The 25,446-nt window shown below is 39.1% G+C and overlaps 1 protein-coding gene across 1 annotated transcript in view; it reads left to right on the forward strand.

Annotated features, from left to right (window-relative positions):
* The window catches only part of LOC113122808 (protein unc-13 homolog C-like), a 93,927-nt gene extending 75,477 nt beyond the window's left edge, over positions 1-18,450 (forward strand). Inside the window, exons 22-33 of the mRNA XM_026294385.1 lie at positions 432-575; positions 802-879; positions 2,466-2,543; positions 6,133-6,221; positions 6,584-6,721; positions 7,574-7,697; positions 8,150-8,206; positions 9,958-10,038; positions 12,783-12,930; positions 16,216-16,308; positions 16,902-17,061; positions 17,704-18,450. Of these exons, the coding sequence (XP_026150170.1) occupies positions 432-575; positions 802-879; positions 2,466-2,543; positions 6,133-6,221; positions 6,584-6,721; positions 7,574-7,697; positions 8,150-8,206; positions 9,958-10,038; positions 12,783-12,930; positions 16,216-16,308; positions 16,902-17,061; positions 17,704-17,989 (1,476 nt within the window). The 3' untranslated portion in view covers positions 17,990-18,450. The remainder of the gene's footprint in view (positions 1-431; positions 576-801; positions 880-2,465; positions 2,544-6,132; positions 6,222-6,583; positions 6,722-7,573; positions 7,698-8,149; positions 8,207-9,957; positions 10,039-12,782; positions 12,931-16,215; positions 16,309-16,901; positions 17,062-17,703) is intronic.
* Positions 18,451-25,446: the final 6,996 nt, after the last annotated feature.

Below are 25,446 nucleotides of genomic sequence, written 5' to 3' on the forward strand. Positions count from 1 at the left end.
TGTTTTCATTCATATCAGAATGAAAGTAGGTTATAGGTTTTTTATGATGTTACATTCTTGCATAGCGCTATACACTTTGGTAAAGTTAAAATGTTTTAATTTAATTTTTAAGATTGAAAGGTATTTTAAATATATACAATTTCCCATGATGATGTTATCTGTTATATAAACAAGACACCACATATTTCAGCTTCTAGATTTACTCTGGATGTCAAATATCACATTTTCATTACATACATGGCGGAGTGATTTAATGCATTAATCAGATGTTCTCATTGTCCTAAATAATGTTATAATCATAAAATGTGAGGTTATTGAAGGGTTTTGGGATGTGAATTTCTGAATATTGCTTTCTATCATTTTATTCCCAACTCCTCTATCTCCCTCTCTATGCTCATGTCCATCCCTCACGCGCTTTTATCCTGCAACAGTTCCAACAGACCTCGGAGCACGCCCTCTTTTCCTGTTCAGTGGTGGATGTGTTCACTCAACTAAACCAGAGTTTTGAGATCATCAAGAAGCTGGAGTGTCCAAACCCACAGGCTCTGGCTCACTTCATGTGCCGCTTTGCAAAGGTCAGATTTTTTGGAAGGGTCCTGCAGTGAACCCTGAATGTCCTTGCTAGGAGAAATAACTTAGAGTTTGCCATTGATTCAAAGGGACTCTGGTGTATTTGTTCAGTTTGATACCTTCTTGTGATGAGGTTGCAACTGCTTAAACTGCTTTTGTTAGTTCCAGAGATTAAATAATAGAACAGCAAACAAACTGTAATCATATAACCGTCTCTCTTCTTGCCCACAGACTATCAACAAAGTTCTTCTGCAATATGCTGCAATCATATCCAAGGACTATCCTTTGTATTTGAATAAGGAGAATGTGGTAAGTGCCCATTCAGAACAGACAAGTAAGAGCCAAGGCTACAGAGGGGCAAATGCAAATATGGTCAATCAGATGACAGTGTTGGCATGGAGACCATGTGGAAAACATTTCAGATAGCAGCCTAGTCCCACCCTATATTCTCTAATGCACTTAAAGTGTCTCCATTAACTGAGAGACAATTATTCATCTCACAGCTTCTGGGGAAAAAGTCATTGTTTTTTTTTTTCAGGCTCTCTGTCCATTATTTAATGTGACAGATGACTAAATGCAGAGCCGTGTGAGTGGCCTAATTATCCATACTGCTCTTTGAAGTTGGAGAGAGAAATACCACACAGGGTATTACCGGTGGAAGCAGCTGTTTCTTTACAGTGGTGACAGGCTTGTTGCAGTTGAAATGTTCCTCCTCAAAACAAGACTGAAGAGACAGATGACAGAGAAAGGGAACGAAGAGGCAGATGGAGCCATACAAGGGCAGGATTACATCAAATTAAACCTAATCTCAAATTTGTTAGACTGGTGCATGCAGTATGCAGTACGTGACATACATAATAGCCGATGTATGTTTTCTATAATTGCTGCCAACATATTTAGGTAGAGCAGTTATTAGTAAAGATGGGGATCTAGAGTTGTTAAACATTAGATTTTCAGTGTGCTTTGAGGACTTTCAAAGGTATCTAGTATTTTACACAAAAAAGTAGACAGAAGTCACAATGATAAATGTATTTCTTGTCTGAGTAAATTTCTCTAATAGAGTGCTGATAAAAATATAGTTCTTTATTACTAATTTTTTCAGAAAAACTTCATCACCCTAATCAAACCTAATAAAAAATATTTATGTCACAAAATCCCCTGGGATTAAACAGATATAACAGATTATATCAACTATTGGAGTTAGTGGACATATGTAACCTTATGAAATCTCCATTCAATGCTTTTATTTAGATCTAGAATATCTAATCACACTTATACAAAAATGGCTCATAAATCTAGTAGAGAACAAGCTATCGTTTGCTGCCACAGAGACACTACTGGCAGCTTTGCAGGCTGAAAGACACCAATCACCGTTTTCCCTCGGGGTGCAAAATGATTTCAGTGTTATCCATTACCGCCATCATAATTTTTGGGTGCTGTATTGTTGTTGGTTGTTTTTTAGGCAGATAATGTACATAATGTGACTGACTGAAAACTGAGAAGAATGACTGTCTTCATAAAAAGCCGCTTGATTAATGTCTGTCATCTGTTAAACTTGTCGTTGAGCTGAGAATCGATAATGCTTGACATATTCAGTGCAGACATTTCTCTCCCTGTTGTATTATATATTGCGTTTCCCCTCTGTCGATGTCATGCCGAAACCTTGTCTCTGCATAGATCATGTCAGGAAAATCAAAACTGATGGATTTTACTGATGCCACCATTGTGATATTCCTGATGTTTCGCGATGTGTTTTTCTATTATGTGTGCTTGTCTCAAGCTCACAAACTGTTGCAGTACAGTTGTTAATGGGGATAGTTAATGTACAGAGTAAGTCCAGATGTCAACAACATATTATTCTGTTTTTTTCTAACACATCACTTGTACTTTTACAGCCCTGCATCCTTCTCAACAATATTCAGCAGCTCCGCGTCCAACTGGAGAAGATGTTTGAGTCCATGGGAGGCAAACAGGTCTGCCCCCTCTTACTTTACTTGTCTTACTTAATTTGTATGCTATGTCAGGTTTTGAGGCAATGCACTTTCAAGTTAAGCATTTTTTTTTTTTTTTTTTTTGCAATAAAACACATAAATTAGAGTGCAATACTGCTATGGTCCACTGGAAGGTCAAATCAAAAACATACATGTAGCTAAAGAGCAGTGTCCCCCAGGGCTTCAAAGGAGTCAGTGTCTTGCTAAAGGGCACGTCGGCAGGGCTGATGCCAGTTAACATAGAGGCTCCTCGTCAGATCAGCACTCTGCTCTGAAATGCTATGTCATGATTTTCTAAATGACCATTTTTAATCACATTCAAATGAAGTGCAAGCGAATTGACCTCAACCATGACATGCTTCCTTTAGTTCTGTATTTAATCGTCTTTTAGACTAATTGGACATGTAGTTCGATAATATTACCTTTTTGATTTCTATCAGTCTCTAGTAACTCTCTTTGTATCCCATCACTATTTCCCAACCTGTAACCCCCCTCCCCCATCCCTTGGTGAAACACAAGCCTTAACATGTAAATATTGAGTTAAACGCTATAAATTTGTGTGTTAGGTTTGAAACACCCTTCAGTATTTTCCCTGTCAACTTGTCAGTCTGTCAGTCCAACCTGAGAAGCAGCCACCACGGCTTCTTATAATTTACATGCATGTGTCTCTCTAGTATCTAACTCCTGTCTTGCCTTGCGTTTTGTCTCCTGTCGTTGTGTCTTCTGTTTCCCCCCCATTTCTTTTCTGTTCTCTCTCTCTCTGTCTCCAGGAGGAGGGGGTTGTGTCCTTCTGTAAGGTGTGTGCAATAGGACTCATCAACACCCCTTCCCACCATTTTACCGAATGATATGAAAAATCACACCCCCTCCCCTGTGCCTCTCTGCCACGCCTCACACTCCTATGCTTCTCACACCACCCCCCAACCCCTCCAGCAGCATGTGCCACAGAGCATACGGAATCTGAATTACCCATCACCCCTCTGGACAGGCAGCTCAAGCTCACCATCCCCGGCGCTCTGGGGATAGTGGCTCAACGCACCCGATCCCATCTTTATTTTTAGCTTGCTTTTTTTCCGCTTCTCTGTCCATGGCTAATTTAGAGAAGTGGGATATCTATTTTAGTACGTTGTTACCCTCTTTTTTTCCCCAATGCAAACACTGGACAATCCAGGCTCACCAAGTTGCTGCCTGTGGGTTTGATCATGTCTGTCCATTCTCCAGGCTGCACTTTAGACGAGATATTTCAGACTGTGTTTAATGAGCTTCTCAAACAGTTAAGAAATCCAGCTGTGCCATCAGCCAAGGTGCTTCTACATACTGACACCATATCTAGACCTGGATCTCCTTCAGACCATTATTGTCTGAAGAACAATGACATGGGATGTCTTTACATCCATTGCAAAAGTCTAATTGTGAACATTTGCTGCTAATGGATAATCAAATATATCTTAAAGAAGCCCTAAAGTCTTCTCACCTGAAGGATAATTATGCAGCTAAAGTGTATTTCAGGCAAAAGTTTTCCATTAGTTTCCACAGCACAGTACCTTATTCATTACAGTATAGTTCACTATCATCAATTAACTCCCAAGGAGGCAAAGTAATTACCAAGAGCTGTTATCATAGTATTACCAGTAACAGAGATTAGCAATAATCTCTAATAGTGCCCACATTTATGGAATCATCACGGACTGATCTATCCAGTTTGATAGCAGGTTTTATGTTGGGTGGTTCCCTTTTTGCTAATATGCTTTTCAGACATGGGGGTTTATTAATCATTTTGTTTTTAGCCACTATTTGGGACAAACTGAGTTTTGGAAGAACAACCTGCCACTGAGTAGATATGCTATTGTTGAATCAGGCAAAGGGAAGCAAAGCTGGTGTGTGGTTGATAGGCTGCCAGCCAGAGGAGAGTTTGTACAATCTAGAGGACTGTAGATGACAGTCAGTGTGAAACTAGCTGCCATGGAGAAGCCAGGTGTTCCATAGATTCAAAAATTGATATTTCCTTTTCATTAAGGTAAATTACCATGATGAAGATTGTTGTCAATCTTTAAGTGCAACACACTATAAGAATTTCTTGAAGAACTGATACGTATATTGAAAGCTGTTGACATTAGACATAGGACGGATTCATCACTGGATTCTTGACACTGGATTTCCTCTTTCCAGACTAATTTAGACCTTACCTTTAACCTGACATTTTAGAAGATGAATCTTTGATATTTTCAAACTACAAAACTGCTTCACTTGGCAAATGCCTTTGACTTTAAGTGAAGGCCTTTCTGACAGTCTTCATGTCCACATTTGACTGGAATATCAAGTACCACATGAAGCCAGAAAGGAATTTTCTACTTTCAGGAGGTGACAGGTGTGCTGGTATACCTATGAACAGGGTGAATTTCTTTTGCCATTGTTATTATCCAGCATGAAAAAAAAACAGAAAGTCTCAATTTCTAGGACCACCAGGCTGCAAATTAGAGTGGTCCAAAACCTTCCCAGGCAAGGGAGGACTAATATAAATCTTGAATGCTGCAGCCACTTCCATTGAAATGACAGTAGTATATGTGTAAATGAACACACATACACACACATGGAAATCTGTCCCATTCATGCTGCACATAGAGGCATGTCTACAGAATAACAGTGTATATAAATGGTTTAGTTTGCGCATTCACTTCCTAGCTGGGCCATTCACCATTAGAATGTGTGAGATGAGCAGCTCCATGGCTAAGCTTATCGGGTCTAATGGGAGGATCTGTCATGCATGTGGTGTGGTGCCTGGCCTTACATATCCATCTCAGGCACTAAGCCTCGACGACATGTGTTCTCCACCCCCATCCAAAACATCAGTACTTGGACATCTGTACATGGCGAATGCAGTTCAAAAGCACTGAAACAGATACACTTAGACATGTACTTACTGACACACAAGTGCCCGCATACACACAGCACACATATGATGCATTTCTCAGGATTTTTCCAAAACCATAGATGAACACAAACATGACTACATCTGCACATCCATCACATGCACATGCATATTTACGGCACTGCCGAAAGCCACATACCATGCATGGTACATAAAATGCTGTGAATAAATTTGTGAAATTTCTTCTTAGAAATAAAAAGTTGGTCAATTTCACTGTCATAACATCTGCTTGTTGATGCAAGGTTTACGTATGAGAGCAAGCTTTATTCCTTGAGATATAACTTGCTGACAGCATACCCTCTCTACTGTAACTTGTGTAGTAGGGCACAAAATTGTTCCCTTTAAAGACATCACTAGCTGGCTGCTTCATTGCTGACACCATGTCTTATGACTCGGCAAGCAGTCATCATTGCAGCGCTCGGAGGTGAGCTGTCCATTTGTATTCAGAACATCACTCGGCACAGATGGCAGCAGAATGAGTGGGAGGCCACCAGCGAGGCAGGTTGCTCTCCTCTGTGCCTGTGCCTCCCTCCCATACCCCCACCCCTAGTTGAGGCATCCTGCAGAGATACAAAGTTCTAGTCAGTGTGGGCCAGTGTATAAAGTGTAATGATGTAGTAATTCTCTGTCTTCCACTGACAGCTGGATGCAGAGGCCAGTGATCTGCTAAAGGAGCTGCAGAATAAACTCAACACGGTTCTGGATGAGCTCAGTGGAGTGTTAGGCTCCAGGTGAGAATTACCCTGACTCTGTGTGTGTGTGTGTGTGTGTGTGTGTGTGTGTGTGTATCTGTATGGGGTAATTTTCATTAAGGTTAATGGTCTTTTAAAGAAATTGTACAACAAGACTGCTTAGTTATTGGCATACATGTACTGCATTACTGTTAAGGATTCAATCTCCTGCTGTGCTTCATGCTTAGTGAGCAGAGTAAGTTACCCAACATTTCAAAGACACACCTGTATTTACTACCTTAACGAATAATATCATAAAGCTGAAGGAGTGAGCCAGCACCTTCTCAGGGTTGCTCCTGTGGCCGCTTATATTGACCTACTAATGGAGTATTAAAATTATTGTTGTGCTTTCCATCACCCAGTTTCAAGCCTGTGATTGAGGACTGTGTGAAACAGATGAACCAGGAGTTGATCCAGATGAAAGGCCCAGCCAAAGGGAGCAATGCTGCCATGGATGCAGAGACCGTCCTGCGGCCTCTTATGGACCTTTTGGATAAAAAGTAGGTGCCTGCACAATGCAAGGTTATACCTTAACCTCTATCATGTCAGGCAGATTTGTCCAATTAGTGCTACCCTCTTTAGAAAATTAATCGAAACTCATTCAAGAATAGAAGAGTATTGACTTCACCATGCGTTGCCATCATGTGTTGACCTCTGTCTGACTAGTTGGAAGAGTCAGCGAATTTATTGTTGCTCGCTGTGGCTTTGTTTTTCCCAGTGCAATTTAAAATAGCTTTCTGATCGGTCAACGGAAGCTACTGTTATGGTAATAAACTATTATTGTAACAAAAATTTCTGGCTGGTACAAGGATTAATAATTAGTTTTCCATTTCTATTTTTGTCCTTTTAGTTCATATAATGCCCTCCAACAGTGTCAATAAATAAATACAGTTGTGTAATAATTGCAACCATTTTACATTTGGCTTTAGAAAAAAACTGAAACCTGCATTATCTGTGAATTAATTCAACCTAGGGATAGTATTTACTTCTGGAGCATTTCTTGAAAGAGGCACAGTGATTATATGGTTCAGCTGAGCTCTCGGAATCGCTCTCAGCCATTTGTCAAAGCAACATTGAGGGCAATGGGGTATTACAGGGAATCCTCTTAATGATATGGAAATACTAAATCCTTCCTCCTGTTTCTGAGACCCTTCCTGCACAATAGGGTGAGATTAAAACATAAAGCTGCTACATTTACCATATGAGTCACAGGTTTGTTTTTTTTTTTTGTTTGTTTTTTTTTTTACATAACCATTTTGTTTAAGAAGAACTTATCACTTGGAGCCTTCATCCATGTTGACACATGCTTTAAGTGTTGACCTGACAATTGCCCTTCTTGTGCTGCTTTGCAGTTTGATGTTATTCGCCAAAATTTGTGAGAAGACAGTTCTGAAACGAGTCCTCAAAGAGCTATGGAAAATTGTCCTGAATACCATTGAGAGAACAATTGTTCTGCCTCCACTGAGTGACCAGAGTGTGAGTTTGATCAACTGTCTCTTTCCCTTTTCTGGTACTCTTCATCTCTCCTGCCCTCTACCTCCCTCCATCTGTTTCTATCTCTGTCTCCCTCTTCATCCATTTGTTTATCTTTTCCTGCTCCCAACTAAGACACAAATAAATGAACATGAGATGAAGCTTTTATATCACTGGTCATTGTTAAGAGCTGAGTGAACATTTTTCATTTCAGGGATATCTTATTTACAGTTTGCTGCTCTTATTGGAAATATTAACGTTTTCAAACATTTTTCTTCCTCTGCCACTTGCACTTTTAGAACAGTTTCAATAGAATTTTAGTTTTTAGAAATTGCACCCTCATCTTGTGATGCCAAGTTTGTTCTTAATCGGTTTTATTTATTCTTCCGTGTTTCTGACTTCAGTTTCTTTGTCTATTTTTGCCATAACCAAAAAATGTGTTTCTTCAATATCAGGGAGCTCAGATGATCTTCAGTGCAGCCAAGGACTTGGGACAGCTATCTAAACTAAAGGTAATTTTTGGATGAGGCCAGGAAGAATGTTGTGTATTTCATCACACAAACCCAATATCCTCTGAACCTTATAATGTGTGGTTCCAGTGGGATTTCCCATATTTTAGTCAACAATGAGATCTCTAACTGTGCTGAACATGTTTTATGTATTATATTGTAAATAGTGTAGAAGAGGCAATATAGATAATACAGATAGTATATGCACTACAGTGACATGACAATGTAAGCTGCTGCAGGCTTTAGTATTGTGCACTAAAACTCAGTGCAACATAACCAGACTGGTGTCTTAATTGCTGATGTGACCAAGGGATGTTTAATCCCGCAAGCTCTGTGTAGTGAGGCGTTGGAATGGATCGGTGGTTATACAGCGATTTTACTAACAACCGTAGGATGACAGTACCTCAGAGAGGTGCTTCAGCTCTGAATCATAAGGAGAATGCAAGGTAAATGTGTGTTCATTTGTTGGCGTCTTTATATTCATATTTATGTTTGTGTGGGGTGGCCTTTGAGGCAACATATGGGTACTGTACGTTAGCAGGCAGATGTATGTGTTCTTGTCTCCATCCTGAGGGATTAAGTAGTTATTGTTGGTCATGACTGATAATCCTGACCTTCCTGAATTTTTTCAATAAAGTGTATATTCCCTGATGTGATTTTCTTAAAAATTCAGTTTAATTAATGGGTGTAATGTCACTCATTAACAGGGCATATATTTATGGAACAAAAGCTATAGGAGTTATTCATGTTGGCATGCTGTTCGTAACAAACAATGCTTTGTGCGACTTACTTTGACACTTGTATTCTTTGTATCCTCTGACCTCTATAAAGCCCATGGTCATTTCATGGGTGGTGCTTATCTGCCTTCGCAAAAATTCTGCATAAGAAGATTTGTAATGTCTTGTTTTCCTTCATACATATGGCATGAAGATAGCCATGTGTCTAAGAGAATTCACAATTCTAGACTTAATAGCAATGGTACTAGAAATTTATTTGAGTTATCAAAATTCATTAAAAAAGTTCATAAATAATGTACAAATTTCTTTTTTCTCCATGACATTGTCTTTCCTAAATTAGGACATTTCTGCATCTGAATTAATACCAGCCAAGTGGGCCCAGTGCAGTTCTGGCATTAAAAAAGAGCAAGTTTTAGTACATATGTTGATTAAATATTTTTCACTGCAATACCATTTCACAATATCTGTTCATAAGTACTATATCCTATTCTAATTTACTACGTATGTGTGGTTTATCGGTAGCCTCTAATTAGAAGGAGTATTGGTCATTTTTACAATGTTATATTCTGCAAACCTCTTTGCATGGCACATAACACGTGTATATTAGGACCAAAGTTTAAGTCTGTTTGCGTCGATGGTTTAGGTTTTTCAGTCACTCTTCATAAAACATTCATTTCTTTTTATCTGTTGCCTACAAGGAAAACACCTGTGAAATATTGCAGTGCCAGAACATATTTGCTGTAATCATTTTCCAAATCAGGAATGCTCCAATTAGAATTGACAACATTTTCATGATGATTACAAGTTTTTAGAGCACTCATGAGACAGATACTTGATATTTTTCAGCGATAACAGTTTAAATGACTGCAACTGATGCTGTAAATGTTGAATCTTGACTGCCATGACCATGGCTTACCATTATGCCAGAGAAACATCTTAACATTCAAAGTGTGAATGTGAGTTGTGTTCCTGTGTTGCCAACTGCAGAGTGTTTGTCTTCATCTGCTATTCCTCCAGGAGCATGTAATTCGAGAGGAAGCCAGAAGCTTGACTCCACGCCAGTGTGCAGCCATGGACCTTGTGCTTCCTACCATCAAGGTGAGCTGAGTATACTGCTGGCTGTGCAGCAACTAAAGTTGACTTTTAAAATGAAAAGCAGAGCTACAGTTTGTAAGAAGAGGGATAGAAATGAACATAAATTAGTGTTTTAGAAATGAAAGACATCGTAAATGTGTAGTGTATGAAGTGTTGCTGTCTCCCCATCTATTTTTTTCTGTATGTCCACTGCATAAAGGCATGCATAGTACATACACATGGCATATTAGCAATTTGGATATACAGAGATTCTGGAAAGGGTGCATTTACAGCATTTCTGAAATGGAAAAAACAAGCAAAAACCCATCTATGTGTGTGTTTTATGTTTTGTTCGATCATTTAGTTCTAAAATGGAGAGGTATTTTTATGCATACTTACCAAGGGAAGTGATACTTGTAACAGAGGTTGAATGGCTTTATCATGTTTCTTGATGAGACTTACATAGTTGCAAGAATATGATACACCCACATTAAAATGCATTTAACATGCCTGGGAAAAAAAATACCATCATAGTTTTGAAAACACATGACACGATGCCAGTGTATTCTCTTCTCCTAACATCCATCTAATTATTATCCCAAAGTATGGAAAGATGCCCAAAGGCTCTCAGCAAAAGAAAGTGTGAAATGCAGTGCTGTTAATTTACTGCCATATGATTGTTTGTTGTGAAGGCATATGAGACAATTTCAAGACCAAGCCTCAGTTCAACAGGGACAAGAGGAGAGTTATGGTGAGATGCCACTGAGTGAACGCTGCGCCGTAAAGTACAGAGAAAACTAATTGATTCTGCTGTCTCCAAGGAAACTACCTGCAGGTTTAGATCAGTTGTGTCACTGTAAGTCTTTACATCAATGTTCCAGTGAAAACTGTCAATTAACACAGTTCAGTAATGCTGTTTGAGAGTTGGCCAGTCAAATCAAGACATGCTATGCATTTTACTGGCATCATATTTCCATCATATTGCAGTCAGTCCATTTAACACATTCCCAGTAATGTACCATTTGTTCATTTCTGTGAACACTGACCTGAGTGAGCTCATCGTTCTCACCAAGTAACTCAAGATGGCTGCTGCAAAGATGGCCACCACTAGAGAACCTGTGCCTACTCCACCACTTACAGCTCCTTCAGTTATTGTTTCTCCAAAGTCTCCTACTCCTGTTACTGATGGATTTTAACCTGATTCTTCTGCTTTCACACATAAGACTGCCATTTCTGGATTATCTGTTCCGTCTGTGGAATATTACGGCCCTGCTGCTCTACTGAAAAAAAATATAGAAAAAAGAAAGGACAAGTGGAAAAAAGAAAGAAATGAAAGAAATGAAGTGGAAAGTGACAAGGGAAGGAGGAAAAACAATAAGAGAGAAGACATGTAGGGAATATGGCAGTTTGGCAGGTAATTTAGCCAGGGGCAAGGTGACATTTTGAGCATGCAGGTTGATCCTACTGGCTCGGCTGGTCATTTTTGCCTGAGGGCGAGCAGCAGTGCAGCCTAGAATAAAAGCCTGTAGTGATATTTGACCACAAGGCAACACTTTGCCAACACACTTTCTTGTATTTGTGGAGGTGCCAGCCATGGCAGATATGCTGAGTAATAACTTAAAATTTCTCACAGGAAAATGAAAAAAACTAAAATATATACAATTACTCTAACGTTAAAAGTCATATATCAAAAGATATGTGGCTCTTATTAGGTGCTCAGAATGTCATTTTAACTAACCCACTGTGCACTTTGTTATATTTTTTAAAAGGTATAGGTTTATCGTTGCTTACAGTAAGATTTCCATACTCATTTGTGACAGAAAACATAAACTTGTGTTTATAAAATATATGTATTGTTTGCTGTGGGTTACGTTTTATGTGCAGTTTCCATGTAAGTGTGTGCTGTTTAGCTGTTTTCTTCATATAGTCTACTTATGACTCACCCCTTGCATGCCAAATTATCTATAGTTCATGAGAGGCACGTGTCGGTCATATTTTGCGACTCGTGAGTCACTGCTGAGGCAGAAAACGGTTCCTCCTACTGTGTCGAGTCCCTGCCAAGCACTGACCTGACACCAGTCAAAAGACATTTACTGACACCCTTTCTGTAGGGCCATCTTTACACATTTGAGGAAGATAGTGCATGCCTGTGTGGACCCTGTTTCTATTTAAGAATATGAAGTTGTATGTGTGTATCAGCAAACCCTCCTCTTACTCTGCAAACAACCCGACAACTACTTCTTTGTCCCTGAAATGATGTGTTATAGCATAGAGCCAAAAAAAATAACGAAACAAGCACAGAAGAATGAAAGCTATAAATGATGTAGAAACGGAGACACATGTCTAAATCCCTATATTTGCATCGTCACTTCTTTTCAGCAAAACCTCATTTCTTAATAAGATCTGTCCATGGCCCACCTTCAACATGTGGGTGTGATGACAGCATTTGAAAAGAAACCAAACTCTGTCCTCAGCTATCAGGCTTATCAGCACAAATGGGCATGAACCACCCAAGCACTGGTTTCAGATTTAAATACATGGTAATTAGGTAAAAAAGAGGCTATTACTGCTGTCTCTTGCCTTGTCTCTCTGTGTTTTTGTAAAATGTATACTGCCCATATAATCCTAGACTATTTCTCAGCCCACTGTAACCTGCTTTTCATTTGTAAACTCAAAAGAGGTTGTCAGCATGTTCCCAAGTTATTTCAAAGTTTATGTTTACACCTTGGAAAGCTTTAAAGATGAGCTTGGTTGTTCCTTTGTTGCAGCAATACTTCCATGCTGGAGGAAATGGGCTGAAGAAAACCTTCCTCGAAAAGAGCCCAGATATGAAGTCTCTCAAATATGCTCTCAGCCTTTACACTCAACCTACAGATGCCTTGATCAAGAAATATATATGCACCCAAACCTCTCAAGGTAAGGAGGCTTTTCTTTAAGCCATGGTTGGGCTAGATTAAGTTCAATTCATTTCACTGTACACAGAGTGCAGTTCTCTTCAGTATACAAATACTGAATAAACAGAGCTGTCTGCTATAAAAGCAGGAAATGTTAAAATAATGCTAAAAGATGTGTAGATGGTGAGAGTGTCCAGAAAGGTGTGAAAAAAGCACAGATTGTGGATACTCTGCTGTAGCAGCGCATTAGCACTTTTCTAAAGCAACACACGGTAAACATATTCTGATTAGACCTGATAAACAGGGGGAGTGAAACGGTTATTGTGTTGCTGCTGTTGTTTACAGTTTATATAATACAGATCTGTAGTCTTTCACTACTATAATAATATACCTCAAGTGATAAATTTAAAGAAAATTCCTATTACCTCAAAATCACTTGCAGCTTCTATTGTTATTTTGAGTTGATTGAACTTAATGTGACATAATGCCTGTTTTCCCATCAGCCTTAGCTCCTGTTGTGTTACATTACATTATGTTCTAAGGAACTCTCACTTTTTGTCTTCAGTCTTGCACAGTACTGTACAGAGGTTTTAGACTTAGATGTTTTAGATTCTTAACACACAACATCAGGTGTCTGGATGATCTCAGGTTCACTGTGCAGCCCATTGTGCAGGACGACAAAGCCCATAAAGAACCCACTAGAGTTCATGAAGAACTATTTTCAGAGACAAGACGTGCAGCAGTCCTGCAGCAGATGGTCTGACCCCCACAGAGCCCTGATCTGGGTAGTGTGGAGTCAGTCTTAGATCATATGAAGAGACAGAAACACTGGGGCAACCTAAAGAAGAACTGCAGCAGCTTCTCCAGGGTGCTGCAAAGTACCAGGAGAAACTGTGTGCAGATCAAACCAAAGAGAACGGCTGCTGGTTTAAGGGAATGCTGCAAATACTGATTAGATTTAGGTTTGGTTCCTCTTACTGGACTTTGAGAACTGATAAATTAAAAGCATCCTCTGTGCGTTTTAGTGCTTAAAACTTTTGCACAGTACAGTATGTGCAGTAGACATTCCAGCAAGTGCATTCGTCCCCTCACTGTAATAGTAATTCAGCTCTTTTGCTCTAAATAAAATTTTAATTGTGGTCTTTTCCCCTCATACCCCAAAGAGCTTGAACGCTCCCAAACTTTTGCCATCTACTTTTCACTGTCATTAGAAACATAAACAGTCATGAAAAAAAGGATAGTGTCAGTCTGAAAATGCCCTCTTCTGCTTTCTCTACCTTCTTCCTCTCTATTATCACTGACCCACTTTTTGTGTCATCTCATTCATTTGTCTGTATGCAGAACTTTTTTCCTGTCTCTTTCTGTAACAAGGCGGAAATGCCTTTAGGTGTCCGGAGAGATTTGAGAGGGAATCCAGCCCAGTGGGGCACTGAAGCTTTAAACTCCTGGTAGCATCAGTATGTTCAGCCTTGTAGAACAGTACATAGACAGGCGGCAGGAAACAGACCGGCACTGGGAGAAAACTAGTCAGCCAGGCAGCCGGCAGGCCCAACCAGCGTTTCAGTTGTCACTTACGGCAGATGGGCATAGATGCACAGTGCCACTGTGTGCTATTTTGAGATTGCTCAATGTGTTTCTCCTCTTCCTCCCTCTCTAAATCTCTCATCCCATCCCTCCTCTCCTCATGTTGTCACTCTTTATCTGTGGTGGTCTAATGTGATGTCTGTTAAGTGGAGGTAGTGAGGTGGTTGTAAACAGTGAGGGAGATGTGCTGATGCTTGATGTAGCTCATTAGACATGTTTCATTAATCACCAACCCCTGTGTGACAAATTCAAACCACGGCATGCACTAGTGTATTCCAGCCGAGTATGCACACGTCTCCACATTTGTTGGGGAGCAGGCTAAAGGTTGAATAGCTGTTACAGTAAATTTGGGAGCTTTTTTTTTTTTACAGCTTCCTGCTATAAAGTAATCTTCAGTTGATTTGTCAGACATCTTCGTTGTTCAACACAGTAAAAAGGAAGAAAATTCAATAACTTAAACTCCCATCTCTTATCTTGATCAGCTGATCCTCCTCACTGTCACCTTGTTTTATCTACTTTTGCTTTCCCTTATCATCTTTATGCACCATTCATCTTAGACACACTCTGCTGTCTGATGACCCTAAAAACTGCCCACTCCAGGATCTGCTGTGAACTTGCCTGATTATAATTTCATATAGGCACAAACTGACAGTGTGTCATCTCTGACTTCCATTAGAGTCTCTTTACTCATTGCATTATTTCTGTTGGTAGGCGAAGTGCTGTGGCATTGCTGTTTTAATTTCCCACAGTCCGGGGCTTAATTGAGCAGCAGCAGTGTTTTTCTGCATCCTCCAGCCTCTCTGAACAGCATTACAATAAATCATAGGGTTTCTTTCTTTATTACCAGCTATAATAGGCAGTGCATGTTTGGCATATATTGATTACCTATTGGATCAGCATGCCCCTTCATCAAGCACACTGGCACTTGCCCTTCAGTGTTCAACATCTGTTTGTCCTGAGAGCCGAAATGGGCAACATTCCTTGCATCAGGCAAAGTGAGACACATGGTCAGCAATCAATTCTAATTGTTTCCTGGCAATAACATGCCCCAGTGTGATTTAAACTATAATGCTGACATAACTGTGCAAGATGTGATGTCCAGAATGGCATTTCCTCCATTTCAACTGTTTTCGTTCACCCCTCCTTCCTGGTATAATGTTCTCTTTTGCACTCATGTTGTTTTCATTCAGTCACAGCCACAGTCACAGTGTTTTGTTTGTTGTTCTCTTGAGTTGAGCATTTCGATGAATTCATCTTGTAGAACTGTATTTATTCAGTGTGTCTCTTCATACCATCTGCCTTTTCCAATGCCTCCACACACGGCAGATTATTTCATGTTTCTTTTTCTTTCTTTCTTGTTGTTCTTGTTCAGCCTGAAGCCATGGGAAACCCTGGCTGTGCTTCCTCCTGAGCTGCCACAGGGATGAAATCAAGTCTTCTCCTCTACTGTTTTTTTTTTTTTTTGGTGTATTTTTGTAGTTTTGACAGAGGGCTGTTTATACACCACTTTTTAGATCAATTTCTGGATATCACCTCCAGAAAAAAATAAAGCTGTACCCACCGTTTTGTATGCTGTCCTTTCATCCTCTCTCGTTCTGTCTCTTATTTCTCTTTCATGGTCCCTGTAATTCTCTTCCTGGCTTCCCCTCTACCTCTTCTCCTATCTTTGATTTTCAACCTGCCTCTTTCCAATTCTCCTGTTGCTGTTTTGGTGTGTGTCCAGGTCAGTCACCCAACGGATCGGTGGGAGAGGTGTCGATGCAAGTGAATCTCATCTCTCACCCTGGCACTGGAGAGCACAAAGTCAGCGTGAAGGGTGAGCTTTTTCCTATACACAGATCGGCTTTTTGTCATTTCTATTCAAATGTATTCACACCTACTAATTTTCAAAATCTCGCCATGGACAGCTCATGGTGGTAATCTCATTAGTGCAACAACGCAGCTGAGGCCACAACCATTTTCTGCATTTCCCAGAATTGCCTGGGAAATACTAAAAAAAAAAAATCACAGAAAATGTAGCTGATGTGAATGCACACTCCAGTTGCACTATGTTCTGTCCAAACCCCTGTACCAGTCAGTGTCTGTCATAGTGGATTTATTGCTGTGCATTTTGTTGACTGTGGAAAATTGTCAGTCTGGAAAGAAATCCTTGCAGTTTGATCCAGATAAGTGGAAATGTTTCAGCTATGAAACTCTGTTGTACTTTGACATTATCTCAGCATAATATGACAGATTCTACATTTAACCAGATATCTGTGGGAATAGATTACTAGAATAGAATAGATTTACTTCCAAAAATAGAAAACGGGGCCAGGAATACAGTCCTTTTAAAAATGGGGTTAGTGTGGAATGTGCATGTTCCCTTAACTTTTTGTATTTGCTGATTATTATTTCCAATGCATTTCTCAGTGGTTGCAGTGAACAACCTCATCTGGCAGACCAGTGCCATGTTCCGCCCATTTGTCGAGGTCAACGCCTTGGGACCACACCTGGCGGACAAGAAGCGCAAGTTCAGCACCAAGACCAAGAATAACAATTGGTCACCAAAGTACAATGAAACATTCCAGTAGTGAGTAATTGTGCTCTCTTCACATTAGTTGCACACTGTTTATGCATAGACGTATAGATACTGTGTTTTCACTGTCATTCTCATAGCTGAGCTCAAGTGATCTTAGGCTGAGTTGTACTAATGCCAGCGTGATCAGTGAAGGCCCATTGCTGCTCTGCATATAGATTCACTCCTGGCATTGTCATTTGAATTTTGATAAGCCGTTATGTCTCTGGGGATAATTAGAAAACAGTCTAAGAGAAGGTTTGGCTCAGAATAATTTCTCATTTGAATAGAAAAATTCATTTCCCTCACAAAACATGATTGAATTGTCTCTTGCATCCGCACATACAATAAGGCGGCTTTTCACTGGAGAAATGTCAGAGCCAGCCAAGTTGTTTTACTGACATGTTATGTTCAGCTGTCACCAAAGCTGAATGCCAATGTCCTGAAGAAGATGGTTTGCAGTCATCTACAGTTTGTAATTGGACTTAATTTCAAAAAAGCACATTAAAACCTTCTATTTGATTTACAGTTTGTTAAACCCTATGGTGTACAATATATGTGCGTTATTAGTTATCGTTTTTTTTTTTTTTGAAATTTTGCGTCATATATGAGATCTTAAGTTTCACCTTTCTGATGTCTCCATGTCATCTCCTCCAGTGTTCTGAGTAACGAACATGGTCCAGAGAACTACGAGCTGCACGTCTCAGTGAAGGACTACTGCTTTGCCCGTGAGGACCGCGTCATTGGCATGACGGTCATCCAGCTCCGAGAGCTGGCTGACAAGGGCAGCTGCTCCGCCTGCTACCCCCTGGTGAAGAGCATCTCCATGGATGAAACGGGCCTCACCATTATGAGGATACTCTCTCAGAGGACCAATGACGAGGTGGCCAAAGAGTTTGTGCGTCTCAAGACAGACACGCGTTCGGCTGAGGAAGTGTCGTAATGTGAAGCAAAAATGCAGTATTAATTATTTTGTGTTGTCTTAAGTGAGAGGTTAGAAAGAAAAAAAGGAGAAGGAGCAGCAGCAACAGAGGCTGGAGAATGAGATTGTCCAAACAGAAGCAGTGGAGGCCCAAATGTGGCGAGACAGCAAGTGAGAGAGAGTGAGAGAGAGAGAGAGAGAGACAGTTGTGTTTGTTTGTTTGTTTTTGTGCATGTGCGTAAAACATCTGTTGGAATGTTCATTTTAAAACTACAGTATGTACAAGTGTTTACTTACCGTATGCTTACTGTTAAGTACTATATTCTACGAGTTATGTTAACAATACATGAGGTACTTTTTGTACAACATTTAGTCTTTTTGAACAGAGATTTGTTCCAATAAAGTGCCAAACCAGTGAAAAAAGAACAAAACCAACGTATATGAATTATGGTGAACTTAGTATGTTTGAAATTTGCTCGATTATTTTGTCCGGTGTAAGTCATTTTCTGACCGTGTGGCGTTTTGATTGTCGCAATTTCTTTGATTTTGCACCCTCGTTTCTTGGCTTCACGTTCTTCCACACAGCACTGTTGTGCATGTCTTCTTCTCGGTCATGTCTCTCCCATGATTCCACAGTGACCACTGAGCAGGGTCCTGTCCCCTTGCCTTCAAACTGTTTGTATTTTAAGTCGACCTGACAATAGACCATGTTTTTTTAAATGGCGATGACTGCTATGTAAACCTTCATAGGTGTTTGTAATTTTATAACCATGACAACAATGACGACAGCCTCCAGTGCTAACAGTCTAAGCAGAAAGGATGGAAATGTTTTCTTTTTCTTTTTGCTTTTTGTTATTTCTTTCTGGCCGTCGGCTTCCAGCCTTTCTGAATGACCACTGTGAACATGAGCTTTGGAAGGCAAGCTTACATGACGTTGCTGACAGTTTGATATTATTGTTTCATATCTTTCCGATCACTTTGTTCCTGATAAACTGCCAAAGTTATATAAAGTATTTGTACAAAAGCAATCCATTACATGTATGGAGATATATATGTACATGTGATCTATTACTTTTTCAAAGCATAATATTTGATTGTGGATAGGGTGGTACTAAGATTTTATTTTTATTATTTCATGTGAAGCTGTTAACCAATATGAAAGTTGCACATGCTACTTTACACATTAGTTATATCAGCTTCTGTCATTGGAATTATTTTTCTTCATAAAGGAAAGAGTAACATTTGGTAAATATGCAACATTCCTATGTATTGCACTGATGGCGAATTGTATGTCATGTAAATATATTTAGTGAGATATTGTACAAAAGTCTACTTTTTTTCAGTGTGCATAAAGTACGTGCAAATGTGTTAAAACATCTGGGTCATTTTGAACAGTTGTCCAGTAAGCTTCCCTTTAAAATGTAGCTCAGGTATTTATGATTTAGATTTGATTAGAATAGATAAACTTTATTGGTCCACAAGGGCAATTCCTCGAAACAAGATTTCTGAGGATTTTTACAACTGAAGCTTCAGGTTGACTGATCACGACTCAATTATTTTTCATACAAACTCATGTGCATGTGATTTCTTGAATTTTGTTTTAAGATATCAATTTTTAAGAATCAAAAAAAAAAAAAACCCCATCAATTTCAGTTTGACAGTTTGATTGCAGGTCTGCTATCTTTAATCTGAACTAACTAGATATTAGAACTGCTTGACAAATGTGGTCAGATGCATTCAAAGTGGTTGTGCCAGAGCAATCGACAAAAAATATGTGTTTGCAGATATGTTGGCAGATTTGTTGCTCCTATGGTGGGTAGTTGAAGGTGATAAATACAGTATTCTGTTTACTTCTGCACTTAACACTGTGAAACTTGGGCAGAAACACAGAAGACTAAACAGCACGTGTTGTGTGGCCATCGCCAGGGATTCAATCTGTGCCGCTCTGTCTCATCACAAACAAGCCCCGTGTCATAAAGATTTAGGCTAGATCAGAAACCGAATAACAAAATTTCAACTCCTTAGAATCAAATACACTCCTGCTGACTTTATTGTACTGCAATATCTAACCTTGAAAACCTTTCTGAATTTATTCTGTGAATTTCACAGAAATGTTATTCAGAAACACCACTGTCTCATAGAAATTCCAAATACTACAGTGTCAAAACCTTAATTTCCACTATGCATTTCCTTTGGAATTGGCACATTCAGATACAAAAATGTTTGTGTTTCATATTAAAGACTATATTCAAATTCTATTTCAATGAGTTTAATTCATATCTTAAAAAGGTAGATTATAGGTAAAGAGGGCAAAACCTCTGGCTTCAGATCTGTACTTCTGGGACACCATGAAAAAGCCATTGAACCTGTATTAAATCCAACCTCTGGAATCTTATTTCCTTATCAATCCTTTTTAAAACCGTTACCTAAATAAAAATGACTTAATTTTCATTTGACAAATATCAAAGTACACCTTTTGTGCTTTTATTTATCCATATTTGTACCTGACAAACTAGGCAGTGTTTAAAAATTCTAATCAAAGATTTGAATATAATGAGTAGAGTTTCGTGGCTAACGTGCTCAAACATGCTTTGGCATTGAAGAACACTTGAAATTTATAGATGTGCACAAGATATTTTTGGGCTGATAGTCATTGACTGATTTGCTATCTGCTGCATAAAAGATGGAGACCTTCAGTCAACAAGTTCTCTAACATTAGCACAGCAGAAACAGCTTGGCTAAATCTCAATTCCACTAATTGCATCCAGTCCGGCACTTGTGTCTGAGTCCCACCGGGGACAAGGACAGAGTCAGGAAACATGTCTGAAGAAGCATGAGACATCCTTTCCTCCGAGCCTTAATTTGCAGCATCCAATCACATACTGGTTTCCCATAAAGGCGCACATCTGTGACAGATTCCTGCAAAGGATGCACTTGTGTATCTCCAGTTATAGCTCCTCCTCATTCCTCAGTCATCAGCAGAAATGAGTGTAGGCGGGATTTACCCCCGGATACCTGTGGTACCTGCTCTGTATCTAATTTTCACTGGCCCTGGAATCCACTGGACAGTAAGTTAAACTTAGCCAGTTAGGTGTTACCATCCTCCTGCCTACTTAGCTAAGTTTAGAAATGACTTTGGTTTTGTCAACACTGGGTGAATATGAATTTATCGTATCCTACAATGTGATTCACTTATACACAATGTTATGTATGCCCTTACATCTGTGCAATCTGAATTTGTACAATTAATACATCCATGCATTAACCACTAGCTCTGTGTGGAGTTTTATGTTCAGTTTAGGCTGAAGCTGTGATAGTGTCTGTAAGACTATACTGTAGCAGCCCAGTATCATTATTGTATTTGTGACTTTTTTATATTATTTATGTGATTTTGTTTATTTTTGTATATAGTGCTCAGTGAAAAACTGACTATAATCTTTGCATAGGAGCACGTTGGTCCAATGTGAATGTGGGCAAGTCTAAAGAGCAAGAAACCTGAGTCCGTTCAAAACTGTTCTGTTGCAGTGTTTGCTGGACCAACAGATTTCATTCAGCATGCATAAATTTACACTTATATTGAGATATCTGTCCAATGTTGCCTTGTAATTCTTTATATATGTGGGTACACCAAAACATTTATAATGACACAGTTGTTCCTTACCATGGAAATTATGTAACCTCTCCATTTTTGTTTAGCAATGCACTTATGTGATACCACGGGCAGTTTAGAAGCAGAAGTAAAATCGATGCAGCAGAACTACATAATGTAGCTTCAAGCAGAGATGAGCAGGTAACAGAGATCTGGTAAGTTCACTTATTTTTCAGGCCTTATCAAACCTGCTGCTTCTTGCTCTGGAGCTACAAAAAGGCTCTTGATGTAGGACACTTACAGGATAATTGTACATATATCAGATTGCACCAGAACACATGAAACCCTATAGTCCATCTCATAGTAAAGAGGATTTTGTCATTTTGAATTATGTAAGGAATACGAACTAAAATCTGAACTGTAGCAGGTGCTTTCACTATGGGATTGGTCAGGCACATATTTTTAAAGGTTAAGACTAAGAAAGGAAAAGTTTTAGTTACAATTTCTTCCCCGCTTACTATGTGCAATCACCCTAGTGGTGTCTGTATTTAGCATAGCTCTGGCATATCACTGCAGATATCTGAGGCATTTCTGCCTTTTGAAAAACACCTACAGATACGTCCACAAGGTACTGTAATCCTTTGCAGGGAACATGAAAGCTTTACTTTTTTTTTTTATTATTTCATATGAGTGTATTTCAGATCAGTTATGCTCTACTTACTGTCAGTCATTTGACACCCACAGGAAGATCTGCACATCTATGGCAAGCAATAATCCTACAAAAACATGCCACCTGGCAAAACATTACTACCGCATTTATGTCTTTTTATTTGCAATGTTATACTAGAAATAGACACTTCAATATCACAATTTGACTTTTTTTTTTTTTTAAACAATCTCTCCTACCACATTAGCAGTAACTTGTTCAGTAAGGATACATATTTATTTACTTATATGTCACTTATATGTCAGGGTCAAACTGTCTTTTCTTTTAAATTGTACATGTAATTATAGGAGCAAGGGGAAAGATGTAAAAAAAAAAAATAGCATGAAAGATATAGAGCCCCCATACAATGAGGCAAAACGTGCAATGTTTACCCATAGGGGTTAAATTACTGATTTTTCATTAGAGGGCTGGGCAGCAAAACAACTTCCATAATTATTCTGAAAATTTGCTATGATAGCTATGATAAACTGGATGGAAAATTTTAAGTTGATGAATCTATCTGTTCTGTATCTGGGCCAACTCGCTGTATAGTTATTGTATTAGACCACGGCAATAGATTTATGTAGCTGTCATCTGTTGGGCCCTAACAAGGAAAACACACACACTTTTGAGAAGGTTACCAGGTTACCACCCCAAAACTAAAAATAAAAGTCTTCACTCCCAAACTTCCTTTCATACCTAAGCTCACAAACAAACTTCTTACAACAAGGAAACGTTAATTGAAACCACAGCAGGTATCGGTCAGTCTGCCTTTTCAGCCATTATCTGACATGATAAGTGCTGCTGGGACACAGCATGTGCAGTTTCATATTTTCTAGCAAGTGCCAGTTCTGTGCCAGTTAGACCAGGTTTCAAAAGCTAATGAGTGTAGATGACTCTGCAAGTAAAATGGCAGGGCAGAAACATTATTCAGAAACACTACTGCCTCAGCTGCAGAATACAGGCAAAAAGTGGAAGAGAAGCATTGCACAATTTCCTACTACTTCTGATGAATAGGGTAAATGACCGAGCTCCACATGAGCCTATAAGCATAAATTTTAACCATGCTCGCTGCAAGGGCTATAGCTATTCAGGTAGAGATAAATGATTGCTAAGCACCATAGCAAATCCTGTGATTGATGTTGGATTGAATCCTCAACTGAATTACACCTCTTTAAATTCACATGAAAAGGTATCCTGTGAAGTTTTCTTATTATGTTTACATGCTGTAGTTCTCAGCATAACACAGTGTGCAATTGATTGAGGTTTAACATAATGAATGTGTGGAGTTTGACATTTGTGTTGTGGGGGTTTTTTAATCTGATGTCAATACACAGTCCAGCTATTGCACTACGTGTTGCACAGTAGCAGAACAGCCAAGCATCCAACAGCATCAAATCAGTGTTTGGCCAGACCTATTCTAGACTCGGTGAAGTGATATATTTCAGCTGCTGCAACATGTGTTGCATCTGTACTTTTCTGTTTCTGACAAATTAAAGTGTCTTGTGATTTTTTTTTTTTCCGTTGCATTTGCTAAACTACATAATTACATTAGCCAAATACACTCACACAAGAATAGAAAAGATATAGTATTTAAAGTATGTCACCTAGGCTTTTTACTCATGGTATCAGAAGTTGTTTGGCAACCTTTTTGTTTTTACCTGAGGAAAGATCCAGGCTATTACATTTGTTTCCAGTCTTCATGCAAAACTAAGCCAACCATCTCTTGGCTGTAGCTTTTCTAGCAAACACAAAAATAGTATAAGGTTTCTCACCTAAGTAGCTGTATATTGTTAAATATCACAGCTTTTCTTTTAAGACAAAGTACTTTATAGATTATTTTTGCTTTAGGGAGATACTCCTCCATCAACCATAGATCTTGGGAATTATTTTGTTTGAGGAAAAAATTATTTCTGTAATGTGAAAATGTTAATTATACAAAGTGATTCATTTTATATTTTGCATTGTATACCTGTATGTAGCTAGCAAGTATGGTTTAAAATAAGATCAAGGATCAAAATGAATTGTGGGTAGTTAAGACAAAGCTTGACAGAAGAGGGAGACAGCCATATACTTCAGATATCTGAATAAACCCAGTGTAGCTAATAGTGTGACATTATTATGAGCAGCATTTAGAGCAATTTAATAAGTCCCTGAAACATTATAGGATATTACATCCCCACTCAGTGACACACCTGCTGAGGAACCGACTCTGGTAATTGGCAGCTCCATCGTCAGAAACATGAAGTTACAGACTCCAGCGACCATAGTCAGATGTTTCCTGAGGCCAGAGCCACATGAGTCAGATCTGAAGCTGCTGACTGAGGCTAATATGGTCAGATTGTTATTGACGTCGGCAGCATTGACACCCGATTACGCCAATCGGAGATCACTAAAATTAATGTTTTGAGAGTTGAACCAACCTGCACTGTGTTTACTTGTTTATTGTGATTATTTTCTCTCTCCTCAATCAGCTCACCCCAACCAGTCGAGGCAGATGGCAGCTCAAACTGAGCCCGGTTCTGTTTTGAGTTTTTCCACTCCACTGTCACCAAGTGCTGCTCATAAGGGATTTGTTGGGTTTTTGTTTTTTTTTTTGTAAGGGGCCTTGAGATGATTCTTCTATTGTGATTTAGCGCTATACAAATAAACTGAATTGAATTAAAATACGAAATTATAAACAAAAGAGCTAAATGTAGCAGAGGGAGGGAAACACTCATTCATGTGCTCCCAGAATAAAGAGGAAACAGAGGAAAACACCACCCTGACTCATACTACAGTAGAGTTGCCAAGATGCAAATTACATCAACTTTGACTCCCACAACCTTGACCGCTCATTTGCATATTGTCAACTCCTCCAGGAATTTTTAGTCATCATCTGCAACACAAGGACGAAGTGATGGTGGGGAAAATTCTCTCTGAAATAGAGCTTGCTGATACACATTGTGATAAAATGACAACCCTATTGTTAACCTCATAATATTGCGTGTATGTGTATATGTATATGTAAATGCATACCCTGTCTTACTTTAACAAGCATTGGACCTAGCCAGCTAATTTCTCTTACATTGATACCTTAATCAATTCCAGGGACAACTAATTGAGCATATGACAGGAGAATAAAATGGCAGTGAAGCTCAACAAGAGGAGGCTACATTATCCAGAATTTATGGGCCACAGGAA

Source organism: Mastacembelus armatus, chromosome 3, assembly GCF_900324485.2.
Source record: "Mastacembelus armatus chromosome 3, fMasArm1.2, whole genome shotgun sequence".
NCBI lineage: Eukaryota > Metazoa > Chordata > Actinopteri > Synbranchiformes > Mastacembelidae > Mastacembelus > Mastacembelus armatus.